Source organism: Danio rerio, chromosome 22 (assembly GCF_052040795.2).
Source record: "Danio rerio strain M-AB ecotype USA chromosome 22, GRCz13ab, whole genome shotgun sequence".
In the NCBI taxonomy this organism is placed as follows: Eukaryota; Metazoa; Chordata; class Actinopteri; order Cypriniformes; family Danionidae; genus Danio; species Danio rerio.
Window position 1 is genome coordinate 15,990,001 of NC_141042.1, and position 15,000 is coordinate 16,005,000.

At 37.6% G+C, this 15,000-nt stretch overlaps 1 protein-coding gene across 1 annotated transcript in view; it reads left to right on the top strand.

Annotated features, from left to right (window-relative positions):
- Positions 1-11,946, top strand: part of gpc5b (glypican 5b) — a 64,436-nt gene extending 52,490 nt beyond the window's left edge. Inside the window, 1 exon segment of the mRNA NM_001302221.1 lies at positions 11,768-11,946. Within this exon segment, the coding sequence (NP_001289150.1) occupies positions 11,768-11,946 (179 nt within the window).
- Positions 11,947-15,000: the final 3,054 nt, after the last annotated feature.

The window sequence follows — 15,000 nt, forward strand, 5'->3', positions numbered from 1 at the left end:
CAGCAGATGGCACTCTAGGCTAGTTTTTTTTAACAGCAAATGGTGCTCTAGGCTAGATTTAACCAAGTGGTGCTCACTGCAGAGCCATTTGAGCAGAGTTGAGCTCCAGCGAGGGTGAGCTTGAGCTTTCGCTCCTCCTTTCTTGCACTTCTTCTACGAGGGATGCCACTGGGGGTAGGGTTAGGGGTGGGGTTGGTGTACGCTCAACTCTGCTCAAATGGCTCTGCAGTGAGCACCGTCTCGATTTAACAGCAGGTTGTGCTCTAAGCTAGTTTTTTATCAGCAGATGGCTCTCTAGACTAGTTTTTAACAGCAGATGGTGCACTAAACTAGTTTTAACAGCAGATGGTGCTTTAGGATAGTTATTAACTGCAAATTGTGCTCTAGGCTAGTTTTTACCAGCAGATGGCGATTTAGGTTCATTTTTTTTGACCGCAGATGGTGTTCTAAACTAGTTTTTAACAGCAGGTGGTGCTCTAGGCTAGTTTTTAACAGCAGATGGCGCACTAAACTAGTTTTAACAGCAAATGGTGCTTTAGGCTAGTTATTAACAGCAGATGGCGCTCTAGGCTAGTTTTTAACAGCAGATGGCGCTCTAGGCTAGTTTTTAACAGCAGATGGTGCACTAAACTAGTTTTTAACAGCAGATGGTGCACTAAACTAATTTTTAACAGCAGATGGCGCTCTAGGCTAGTTTTTAACAGCGGATGGTGCTCTAGCTAGTTTTTAACAGCGGATGGTGCTCTAGCTAGTTTTTAACAGCAGTTGGCGCTCTAGGCTAGTTTTTAACAGCAGTTGGCGCTCTAGGCTAGTTTTTAACAGCAGATGTTGTTCTAAACTAGTTTTAAACAGCAGATGGCGCTCTAGGCTTGTTTTTAATAGCAGATGGCACAGTTGGCTAGTTTTCAACAGCAGATATTATATAATATTTATGCTAATATCCTTTGAAGCATAAATGCTAGAAGCTGTTTAAAATTTTGCAGAAAAAAACGACGTTTCAGAACTTCTTGGCTGGTAATTTCGATGTTTGCGAACACTGAATCAGATCAAATGTGTAATTCAAGTTGATTAAGAAATCGATTTTGAAAAAAAGTGCCAATCAATTTGAGAAAGAGTTGAAAATAGTGGTAGACTACTTAGTTCTAGTTAGAACAGCACAGTGTCAAGGAACCAAACCACCAACTAATGGTAAAATGGTGAAAAAGCTTGCCTCAAAGTGACTCTGAAGCTACTGTAATTTATTTTTTATTACCAATGTAGTATTTTTTTAATACTTACTCTGTGAAAATTCTTCAGTATCTGATTTATACTCCTGAATCTCACGATTTTTGTACCATAATTTACATGCCCAGACAATAAATCAATCATTTTAAAGTATTAATAATGTCAATAAAGATATCTTTGTTAACAGTTTGTTGACAGTGACTGGCAACTGATAAAGCTAGTGACAGCAAATATTCCAATAATGCAATTCAAAATAACAAGTAGGTGAAGGGAAACCCCAGTGAATCACAATCTATGGATATTTTTTTCTTTATATACAGTCATACAACTGTTAATTGCCAGGTATATTTACAGTGGATGAAGGAAGCATTATTTCTAGCATCAGGCTTCATAAACGAAGTGTGTGTTTGGCATTGTTGGTTGGGGGATCACATTTCCACACCTGCTTTTCCCACCTCTGGATTAAAAAAAAAAAACTGAAGTAAATGAATGAATGGAGATGTTTTGTTTTTGCTCTCATAAACATCAAGAGTTTTCAAGACTGCCAAGTACCACACATAATTATACCTACTTTTGTGGGTGGACAAGTTAACAATGGCGCCCTGTCTGCTTTTAGACATAATGTCTATCATAGGACTGTGATCATTATTAAACCACTAAATGCAGAATAAATCAATTCAATTCAGAATTAAAAAAAAAAAAAAAAACTTTTTTAAAGCATTACACTGTGCTAACTGTAAAGTACAACTTTTACCAATAATAAGTGATTTTTAAACACCAAATCATTATATTCAAATAATTTCTGATGGATCATGTGACACTACAGTAATGATGCTGAAGATTTACTACTGAATCACTGGATTGCTATACACTATATATAAACAATACAATATATTTCATGTTAAAGGGTCACGAAACACCAAAACACATTTTTTGAGCTGTTGACAGTCGTATATGTGTCCCACACTGCTAAAAACACTATTAGGACACCTATATTTCACTAAAAAGTGTAAATTGGTTGTTTTTGCGTTATTTCAAGCAAATTCGTACTTCCTGTTTGAAACGAATTTTTGAAGCTGCGTCACGGTCATGACATAATAGCGTGTATACCAGCGTGCAGACTGGACGTCTGTGCCAGAGTGTGCCTTATTACGTCTTACAGTGTGATGCATTAATGCATGAGCAAGGCTTGGTTCAAACCAATCAGCGCGCTCTATTGTGCAACTTCATTAATATTCATTAGTGTCACCGTCTTTACACCACAGAGACGCCACGTTGTGTTGGCAAAACAAGCGTGAAGTGTTGCTTTTACAGTTTGCTGCCATTAAGTTTCGTTTTCATTTTCTCTCTGTGAGAGCTTATCTGGATCACGTGTGGATTACAGTGTACGCGACGCTCGACAACAATAATTTACGTGTCTAAGGGGGATTATTGTTTACCTGAGAGCTGTTCTCGTCTGCAAACGCTGAAATCCGGATTCCAGATGTAGTCTTCTCTTCATAAAGACGCGGCTCTAGTTGCTGGTGATTGTCCTGTCTCTACAGATTTGGTAAGTGAGCGACCAGTGCTCTTTGTATATTCAGTTTGTTCGTATCAAATAAGTTAACTATTGCATTGAGTGCAAACATGTTAGCACCGCATTTTGTGACCGGAATAACACACGCGGCTTTCGGACGCTACCTGCCGTGTGCATCTAAGTTTCCGGGAAATGCGGAGGTTTTTTTTCTGTCATTCGCCGTGCGGTATCAAACATTGCATGAAAAATACACGCTTAGAGCAGTTCCTCGAAACAAATATCTAATTTGTCGCGAGGGGCATGAATGAATTCCCTGAATGAAAGAGCCGAACTGCAGTTAAAGTCCGACATTTAATAATTTGGCAAATAATTCGACTACAGATGTCCATGTAGGTTAAACACCATCCCTTTCTCCTGTGTATTTTGACTGAAACTCGCGCGTGCCCAAATAGACACTCCCACACCCTCCCACTTTAGTTTCTCCGACACTCCCCCCTAAACAGAGCTGGACACCCCCACTTTTCTGACTTTTTCCAAAGAAGAGGTGTGAAAACACCCTGCTGAAACGAGGGGGTTTCATGGCCCTTTAATAGTAAGCAACATAGGCTTCGATAAACAACTGTCTATTGTGGTCGCAGGCAGTTAATTAGTTTTTAAGTAAGAATGTCTAATGATACTGTGGTACACACAATTAAAAGCAGATGAGATCATTTAAACTATAATGTTTTTCAAACTGAAAATGTAAGTTTAAGCGCATTAAGATATTGGGCTCTATTTTGACGATCCAGGTGCTACGTCCAAAGCGCAGGGTGCAAAAGCATTAAGGGCGTGACCGAATCTACTTTTTCTATTTTAAGATGGAAAAATCCACTTGCGCATGGTCTAACAGGGTTGAGCTTATTCTCTTAATGAGTTATAGGTAAGTTTCGAGAATAAACCAGAGTCTCATCTCCCATTCCCTTTAAGAGTCAGTTGCGTCATGCCATACTGCATTTGCTATTTACATGGCGGACTTTGTAAGTGGAAAAACTGAATGCTTCACTAGCAAGAAAACAGTTAAACAGAGCATCTGCAGCACCGAGAATGACAGAATGAGTCTCCTTATTCTTTACTTTCACTTTCTCTCTCGTGGATAAGGAAACGGTGTTGTTCGCACAGACATCCATTAGTCTACATAGTTAATTTTGTTTGTTACGAGCAAAAATTAGTTTCAAAACTGTTTCTAAATTCAGTTCTAATTTCCAGCAAACAAATAAATGAACAATAATAATGAATGGTTATATTCATGTAGGCTATATACAATAATAATTTTTGTCATATTTTATTCCTTTAGTTCTTTTTCATTTGTAAAGATATCTGCGTATATGATATACTTGTGTGTATTAAGCAATGTGTAAACAAGGCGTACAACTAATGCGCTATGCGCTGACTTTAGACCTCCTCTCAGCAGGTCTATTGCGCAGTCTAATTTAGTTCCTCAAAATAGCAACGCGCCAGCGATGTGCCTTGACACACCTTCTTTTTTAGACCACATTGGCGCATACATGAGCGCAAATGCATTTGCTATTTAAACAGCGTGGTGCAAAACATCAAAATGACTCTTGCACCAAGCTGAAACTAGCAAACAACAATTGTGTCGCTTTGCGCCACATTGCACAAGGTGAATGATAGGGCCCAATGTTTTGCTCATTTCTGTCTGCTTGGTCGCCCACTGAAGCTAAACAGGCTGCGCCTGGTCAGTACCTGTATGGAAGACCACATGGGAAAACTGAAGGGGCGCTCAACCTGCAGTCTGTGTGGGTCCTAATGCCCCAGTATAGTGAAGGGGATACTATACTGCCAGTGAGCGCCAACTTTCAAATGAGATGTTAAACTGAGGTCTTGGTCGTTAAAATTCCCAGGATGTCTTTCGAAAATGAGTAGGGGTTTAACCCCGGCATTCTGGCCAAATTTGCCCATTGGTCTCTGTCCATCATATCATTATTGGCTTTTATCTGTCTCCTCTCCATCAATCAGCTGGTGTGTGGTGTATGATCTGGCGCAATATGGCTGCCGTCACATCATCCAGGTGGATGCTGCACACTGGTGGTAAATGAGGAGATTCCCCCCCAAAAAAATGTGCAAAGCACTTTGAGTGTCCAGAAATGCGCTATATAAATGTAAGGAATTAATATATTATTATTATTATTATTATTATTATTATTATTTGTGTACAGAACATTTTTCTTCCAAGTTTTAGAAAAAATGTTTTTAAAGTACTATTAAATAACATTACACATGGTTTAAGTTATTGTTAACACTTTTTTAATAGTAACGTTCCTATAATGTTTACCAAACGAAAACTGAAACATTCTATCAACGTTTGTATCAACATAACACCTAATAATCATAATAATTATGTCAGATGTTTTTAAAAATGGAATGTTTAATGTGTACAAATTGTAAACATTCTAAGGCCATGATGTTTTCATACCCTAATGAAAACATTAGCAAAACATTCCAACTTGATTTTGTAAGCTGCATTATTGCTCAGATAAACTTGAACCTTGTAATAGCTACACAGTCCAAGGAGCTGTCTTTTTAAAATATTGAATTTGTTTAAGGTCAAGTAGAAGTCTTGTCGAGAATTTTTTTTTTTTACTCGTTCGTCACTGTTTCTCGGCTGGAAGTTGGCAAAACTAGGCCAAGGCGAACTAATATATTCAGTCCGTGAGTCGTTTAGGACGGGGGTTCAGTAGCGTTCTGCTCCAGCTTCATAGAAAAGATCTGAAATGCAATCATTCTTGCTGTCAAGTGTGGTCATGCTTCACCTGCGTTTTTGACAGACAGAAGGTAAACATGGTTTTACGGAGGCGTAATTATACCATTTGCTTTTGTCTTACGAATGAGTGGCCACATGTCACAGCAATTACACGAGCACTGCTGTTGTGCAGGTTGGCATTCAGCAAGTCTGAGCCTAGAAGCCGGATGCATATTTAATATCCATCTAATCAAAGTTGTAAAGCCGATATATGGTTATAAAAAATTCTTAATTCGTTTTTTTAATACAGTGCATATTTCTTTATTCAAATTTTCAGAGATCGGTTTTAAAGATTTTGTGCTGCAAAGCAGAATTTTAAGCGTCATTATTTTAGGTTCCAGTCTTACATGAGTTTTCAGATATGCTAACTCGTTGCTTAAAGAACATTTATTATTGTTGTCAATATTGAAATCATTAATATTTTGTGAATATCGTGGTGATATTTTAGTATTTGATAAAAAGATTTTAAGAACATATTTTTTTATGATCAGTCAATTGTTATTGTTTTTGTTTCGTGTACAGTAGTGTACAGTGCTTTGTGCTAATATTGATTTTGCCAATGTGGAAAATAAATTAGAACATGGTTATTTAGATATGGCACTTTTCCGGAAGGTTCTGTATGTGTGATCAGGCCTTTTTGAAAATACCGGTAAATTTGTTCCGGCTATTATCCGGAAAGAGAAGTTGTAACTTTACTGGTAATTTGCCGGAAAGCTGCTCTGTGTGAACGCAGAAGGACGATTGCCGGAAAGAGCGCATGCACGTCTAGAACGTGCTGACGTAAAGACATCTACTTTAGCCAATCAGAACAGTCAGACGCATTCACGTCCGTGCGGTTTATGAAAATAAAAGCCTTTGAATATTTTTCCAGACACATTTAGCTGCTAGATGTTAGTCAGATAACATTTATATGGTACTTCTTATTGCCAACTGTGTAAATAATTATCGATAAGATGCTTATGATAAGCCGTTGTTTGTTTACTAGGGATGTAACGGTATCAGAATTTCACGGTACGGTAATACCTCGGTATGAATGTCACAGTACGGTATTTATTGAATCATTTACAGGAAAAACAAAACTTTTGAAGATACTCCAAAAAAGTGCCAAAAGTGTCAATGACATACAAATTAGTCATCTATCTGTAAGCTTTGAAACAGGAACTTAAATTTTAATAGCAAAAAATTATTAAACCATGTAAAAAAAATAAAGTTTCAATTTAGTATTGTTGAAAACTCATCACATTCAACATTTAATCACTCACTCACTTAGATAGAGATGGGTTTAAAGGAAAATTATCATATAACTATAATCTGGTAAAAGCTGGTATCTCTCGGCATTTACAATGTCCCCTGCAACAGAAAAAAACCCTCTTATTTGGGACTGAGGATTCTGGGACAGAGATATGACTTGGCCCATGTTGACAGCAGTGGGTAACGTTGTGCATTGTCTTTCCCCCACTTAAGAAGACAAACCATGAGTGAGATAGAGGTCTCTTTGCGGTACAAGTCAATGTCTGCATCAATCTGAACAGTGTGCTGTGTTTCTGCAGTCCCCATGACTGCTATTAGTCGTATTCCCCAACTTGCAGGCACGTGCACACATAGGGCTCAACCTGTGCAGTGCACATGCCCTTTTTAGTCTTGGATAGAAAATGCCCTTCCAAAACGATCAAAAGTGCCCCCGCGACGCGACACACCCTCCGTCCCGACCTTCAGTAGACAACACCGCTCTTGAGTATGCGCGCTCAACCCCCCCTCGGCGCTTTACAATACACGCGCGACAACACAGCTGATCAGAACGCGCACGACAACACTGCTATTCAGTACGCGCGCGGCGACAACACCCGCTTTAGGTTCGATCATTTCCATCTTTTTTTCATCTCCGCTACTAGCAGCACACTCCATTTCCGCATTACTGGATCTGTAGCGACAACAGACCGCAAAGGATTATGGCCATGCCTGGGCTGATGGGAATTGTAGTTTTCGCTACCTCCCGTTCGCTTCATTCGCCTGAGCAAATTTTCTCAGAAGACCTATAGTTTTACCGAGTCATGCGACTTCGGTAATATTGAAAAAAATTAATATTGCGGTATGACGGTATTTACAATACTGTTACATCCCTATTAATTACCTTCAAGCTCTGCTTGCTGCAGTTGCTTGACGCCTCGCGTGTGCCTGTGAAGGAGTCGGTGAGTGCCAGCACACACACATATCGTGTACATCTCGACATGTGAAAGTGTTCCTCCATGTTTTCATCAAAGTTGTTTACAATACTGATCCATCCACAGAGTTTGTAAAGTAGTCAAATGTTTACAAATACAAGCCTAGACGTTTAGAGGTCCTTTCTGGCTAATGATGTCAGAATTTACCGGTGTTTTGGAATGGATGTTTGAACATTTTTTTCCGGTAAAATTCCGTAAAGTCCTTGCCTGTGTGAACAGCGCTTTATTGAATTTACCAGTAAAGTCATTCCGGAAATTTTCCGGATATTTGCCGGTATCACTGTGTGATAGGGGCTATTGACAGGATGGTCAGGCAAGCAATGATCAACACAGGAGCAAACAGATGCATGAGGGCAATCCAGAGTCAGTCGAAATAGTAGGTATATGGTCAGAAGGCAGGCAGAAGACAGGAATAAAACAAGAAAACAAGGCGAGAATCAAAAACACGGCAAAGGAAACGCGTTGTGATGTGACTATAACAGAAAACAAGACTCAGCAACAACTGTGTGTTAGTGTGCTATATTTGTAGTCCAAGTAATCAGTCTGAGTAGCTTCAGCTATGAGTGCACGTAATCAGTGATCACTTGGAGCAGGTGTGTGTGTCCTGCATGACTGAATATGTAGTCCATGACATGGCGGAATTGTAGTTCATGTGAATATGTGTGTTTACCAGCGATCTTAAGTAGTAGATCACTGGTGAATGTGACACCTACAGTAGATTATATGCAAGTGTACACACAGAAATAAATGCTTCATTTTAAAATACCACAAAAACATTTATGTTATTCGTGTTATCTCTAAATGTACATTTCATGCGTTTCTGCAATATTTGGCCAGATACATGCTAAAAACACATCTGATTTATAAATAATCTTTGACAAATTATTTAAAAATTGTTAAAAACTATTTTATTACATTAAACTAGGTGTTTTCATTTTTATTTCACATTATTTGCATGTATATAGTTATTTATATAGAATTTATATAGTTATATATTCTGTAATTTATTGATTTTTATTTATATAGGATGTTACACATTTAATATTTTTTATAAAGTATTATCATTTTTATTAGCAGTATTTGTCTATTCAATGCCAGTTTCATTCTTTGTGAATGCAATGAAAAAAATGATGTGGTCTTGATTAGAAATGCTGAAATCTTGCAAAGTCTCCCATTTTGCTATGCTAAAAAATACAGTATATCCATTAGGATGTAAAAACATCCTCAAGTACACCCCATGGTGGCTTCCCAATGCTCTTTGAAGAGGCACCAAAAGTACAATATGCTGAATGTGTATATCCTCCAACATTTCCACCATCAGCGAGAAACCTCAATTTCACACGGCCACCGCATATTTAGCAAGATATTATCCAGCATATGTGATCATTCCTACACATCACTCCTGTCAAAGCCAAGCAGCCCGCGGGCATTTGCTCTCCACTCTGATGCCAATCAGATCGGTTTACCCTTTAATTGGCATCAGCAGTGATTGTGAATAAATGAAGCCTTTGTGTATTGTACAACGCAGCACAATGGCCATTGTGTGAGGGATCTCAGGTTGGGTTTCATTAGGAAAAGGTGTGACTTGTTTTCGTCTCACCCTGCCTTGTTGCGTCTGGCTCGTATTTATTGTGAAATCAGGTAAAACACGCCTGTGAAACATTAAACCGTGAATGTGTTTGTTTGTGGCCAGATATCCAAACGTTAAGCCATTGGTTTGTGTCCGTGCGGATGCTATGCATCATTTGATTGTGACGTGTTAATGTGTTGCCGTCTGTTGGTTTGTATTTGCGAGTCTGCTGCTGATATATGGCCCAGATCATCTGCTGCGCAATGCACATATGTTCAGCTGAAGGCATTACTCTGTGTTTGTGTGTGTAACAAATGTCCCCACGAGTATAGCAAAACCAGTTATTTCTGACGTTTGTGGAGACATTTTTTCCCTGATGAAGAAAAGGACTTTATTACACAGAATGAATTGAAAATGTAAAAATGCAGATTGTTTCTTCATAGGGTTTGGTTTAGGAGGACAGTTTGTACAGTATAGAAATGTTTCTAGGAAGTCCCCATAAATATAGTTGAACAAGGCTGGGTTGATTTATGCTAGTTTCACAGCAGATGCAAAACACCACTTCACTAGCTCCGGCTTATTCAGGGGATGTTTTTATCCTTATGTAAATTTCTTGATTCAGTTACGTTCCACATGTCACAGCATTCCACATCATTCATGCTATGTGGCCATAATTCACCTCTACTCACATCTTTGAGAAAAACCTTGCCAAAATTTTAGCCTGTTAAATAGGAAACAATTGTTACACCCAGTGCAATAAGGCACAAGTCATGTATGGCATGATTTGTTGCTATTTTCAGACCAGCGCAACCCTAATTTTCATGTTTTACACCATGTTGCTTAAATAGCAAATCCATTTGCACCCCTTTGTGGACTCATGGGTGTGCCGGTCTAAAAGGGAGGTGTGTTAAGGCGCATTGTTTGTGTGTTGCTATTTTGAGGAACTGATATAGACCACACCATCAGCCAACTAAAAGCGATTTTTTTTTGACCACACGTTGTTATTGTTCATTTATTCCTTTGCTGGAAATTTGAACTAAATTTAGAAATAGTTTTGAAAAAAAATCTTCGTCTTAACAAACAAAATTAAACATGTAGGCTAATGGATGTTTTCTGTCGAGTGCGTACAACAGCGTTTCCTTATCCACGGAAGTAAAGGAGTAAAGTAAAGAGTAAACGTAAAGTAAAGAGAAAATGAAGAGACCGAATGGTGGAGGCTCATTCTTTATCCTCGCGCTGCAGATGGTCGGTTTTCTCGCAAGTGAAGTGTTCAGTTTTTCCACTTACAAAGTCCACCATGTAAATAGCAAATGCTCCTGTGAGATGAGACTCTTTAATGCAGGTTATGCTTAAAACACAGCCATAACTCATTAAGAGAATAAGCACAACCCTGTTAGACCATGTGCCACAGCGCAAAACATATTTTTCCATCCTTAAAATAGCAAAAGTGGATTCAGACACACCTTTAGTGCTTTTGCATCATGCGCTTTAGACTATGTGCCTAGATCGCTAAAATAGAACCCTTTTTGTAAGCAGTGTTTCCCATCCTTGTTCCTAAAGGCATGTTCCAACAACGGTAAACATTTTCAACCTTCCTAATCAATCAAACACACCTGAATCAACTTATCAGAACATAAAAAAGACTCCAAAACCTGAGGTTAATGAGTCAGATAAGAGAGCCATCCAAAATATGTACTGTTGATGTGCCTCCAAGAACAGGGTGGGGAAAAACTGGTTTAAACGTCCCATGAAGTGCTTTGAAACGTGTCTTTTTTATTTGAAATGTAACAATCTGAAACAAAAAGACAAGGCGGGACATGTAGTAGCCCCTCCCCTTTATAAAAAAAAACAACCAATCAGTGAGAGTGGTTGAAATCAAGCGCATCAAATAAGCAGCAAATAAGAAGCATTTGAAGTGGGTGGGGGAAGTCAGAAACTTGAGAGCATTTGAATGTTCAGATGATTTGAAAAGAATTTGAAGTATGAGGTGATCGTCGGAAAAAATGTTGACCCATTTATGCGGAAGTGACAAACTGCAAGCTTTGGATGTTTATATTAGGTTTATATCTTCTAAATGTGAATTTTGTCACTGTTTTAGAACACACAAGCTTATATCCTTAAAACTATCATCTAAAAAAACTTTAATGTGACTTTTAACAGACAAACTCAAACCAAACAGTTTCAGAAAAATGCTCTGTAAAGGATGTGGAAATAACGTGTTCGAGCTAATGTTTAACAAACATTCTATTTCTTCTGAATGTTGAGGGAATGTTGCTAGAAAGTTATCCAAAGGTCCATTCCTTGTTATCTGGAAAAAAAAATGTCTCGGTTGAAATTCCTCACAGAACATCAACAACAGAAAGCATTTACAAATCAGCGTAAATATGTTATCTGTATCTAATCCTCACCCCGTTTTTTTCTTCTTCTCCCAACAGTGCACTTAACAAAAGAAAACATAAGCAGTGTTCAAATTCCATCCCAGTATGGCAAAATCCCAGTCCAGCCTCCTAACAATGGACCCAAACGAGATGTGCAGACCAGCGGAGTCACCCACATCCCAACCATCTCCTTCATCCTACTTCTTCCTCTTTTACAGCTCCTCCTGTGGCCTTGATGGCTTCTGACGCACAGTAAAAAGACTGAACGATTCAAGCATGCATTTGCACTAGGCCCTTAGAAGTCTGCACATTCATCTCCTGCTCAGTAAGTTCTCCTGCCAGCCTCCCTCAGGATGCCGCTGTTAAAAAACTGGATATTGGTTTTGCTCTGGCCTGTTTTAAAGGTTTTTTTTACGTAGCTACTAAGTAGTGAAACAAGACTCAAGTGTGATTGATGTCCACCAAATTTGATGGTTTACGGCCGCATTTTATGACAGTTATTTTGGAGCTTCTTTGATATAGTGATGCTAGTCGGGTTTGATACAGTTTAGAGTAATGCCTATCACACACTCCACAAGGTAAAGGGAAGGCTGTCCGTTTTCTTTTTTAAATGTGTGATTACTGTTATTGTATGTGTGGACTATATATATATATATATATATATATATATATATATATATTAAAGTTGCATAATTAAATTATATATATATAAAAAAAAAAAAAATATATATATATATATATATATATATATATATATATATATATATATATATATATATATATTTTTTTTTTTTTTTTTTTTTTAATATATATATATAATTTAATTATGCAACTTTAATTATTCCCCCTTTATCAGTTTGGGTTGTCACAAAACCGAAAATCGGTACCAATTAATACCAAAATTATAAAATTGTCAATTTCCTGCGAACATTTGAGCACTGTTGAGCACGTTCTTAAACACTCCTGATTTACCATTGTGTTCACGTGCTCAACAGAAATGACTGTGATTGGCTGTAAAGGTCATCAGTTCACCGAACTCACCACTGTTTACTGAGTGTAACCACAGATACAGGGACACTGGAGCGTTTTAAAGCGGATTCATCAGCGGATTGCTCGTATGTCAGCTTATAGACAACCAGCTGATTAACGTGACTTTAAAACAAATCCTCAAAGGTGCTGACGTGACTTTAAAATAAGTGGCGTGCTCAACAGCTCTTAAATGTTAGCGGGAAAGGGACATTTTTAAAATCACTGTAATGATTGGTACCGAATTCCAGTAGTGTCACAACTCTATTATCAGTTACCTGGCTGAATCCAGCACAATCTCACAGCAATACGTAACTTTTTGATTTCGTAACTTCATGATTTTAATTTATGCGAATTCGTACAACCTCATTCGTATAATTTTTATGTTCCTAAACACTACCGATTTACCATTGTGTTCACGTACTCAACAGAAATGACTTTGATTGGCTGTAAAGGTCATCAGTTCACCGAACTCACCGCTATTTACTGAGTGTCACCATAGATAGACGGGCACTGGAGCGTTTTAAAGCCACGATTCATCAGCAGATTGCTCGTATGTCAGCTTATAGACAACCAGCTGATTGACGTGACTTTAAAACACATGCTCAAAGGTGCTGACGTGACTTTAAAATACGTGATGTGCTCAACGGCGCTTAAATGTTAGCGGGAAATGGACGTTTTTAAAATTTTAGTACCAATTGGTACCGAATTCCAGTATCATGACAACCTTATCATCAGTTACCTTGGTGAATCCAGCACAATCTCATGGTAATTCGTAACTTTTTGATTTAGTGCCTTATTCGTACGAATTTGTACCATCTCATTCGCACAATTTAGTACAAGTTGCTTATACCTCAGTGACAATTGGGTTTAGGGGCGGCGTTTGGTGCCACACCTCCTTTTTAAAATCGTACACTTTCGTACGACTTAACTTGTATAAATTTGTACGAATTAGCCAAATTAATAGACAAATAAAGAGAATTATAGCATATTTTACAAATTGATTTTTTTTAACTACAGTATTTCTGCTTCATTTCTACGATCGTAAAAAGTGCATAATTAAATATTGTAAAACCTATATATCTAATTTAAGGACTTTTATTTATAAATATTTGATATAAATATTATTTTCTCAAAATAGAGTAATAAACATTTCATTACGAAATCAATACTAGACTTCAATATGGCTGATTTTCTTTTCGTTTGTTTTTAAGTTGAATATATAGATATTATTTTGTTTTTTGATGAAAAAAAAATATTTTTTTGTAAGATTGACCCACCTGCTCGTGCAATTGTAGGGCTTTTATTTTTGTTTATAAAAAAAGGCAAATTGTACATTTAACATATTTATACTGAAATCTATGTCTATACAAAGTGTGTATATGATATTCAGGTTGTGCATATAACCATTAAAATGTTGCAAGTAGCTTGAATCGTAGAATATTAAAACACTTTACTTTTAGTACAAACGTTCATAACATGGATGCTTAACTCTGCTAGAGTCAACATTTTACTACATATTGTTAGTTTTGATCGTTCTCAGTCTTAAAACGTTGGTTAATGTTTTTAACGCCACTTTCCACGTAGCTCTGACTGCGCCATATTGTTACTGTAAGTATTTGCACATCAGTTGATCAATAAAATATCATATTTTCACATTTTACACACGTTTTTCTCACTTTTGCCTTTGGGGTTTAAATCTGAGTCAATTTTCACACCTTAGGTTCAACCTCTGAGCAACGCTTCATGGTGTATTTTCCTGTTGGCCTGGTTTGTATATCCTAATAAATGTTTTTCACCTTCATCTGAACCTTCTTTGTATCGCTGACATAATTTCTGAAAACATATTCTGTAGAATAATTTACAGCTGAGCAGTGTTTGCATTAAACCAATCACAGCCAAAACGTGCAATTGAGTCCTCATGTCTTTCAGCAGTCATGTTGTAATTTATGCTGCTTTTGTTTTTAATTAGCCGTGTCTTATTATTTAGATGCCAATTAAGCTGTCATGAACATTTCCTAGTCTCCCGCCACACTGAAACCCTTCATTTTGCCGTTGCTATGTTTTTTGTGCCAACCCAAGTGCATGGCAACTGTAGAAATGCTTAGAATTTGGCTTTAAAACTGCTTTGAGATGAATGAAAGGTGAGTGTTTTATTATTCTCTTAATATGCTCAATGCTATTGAGCTTTCAAGTGTGATATTCAGCATTTGGGAAACAAATAGCTTGTGTGACCTCTGATTTACAGTCTACTGTAATATACA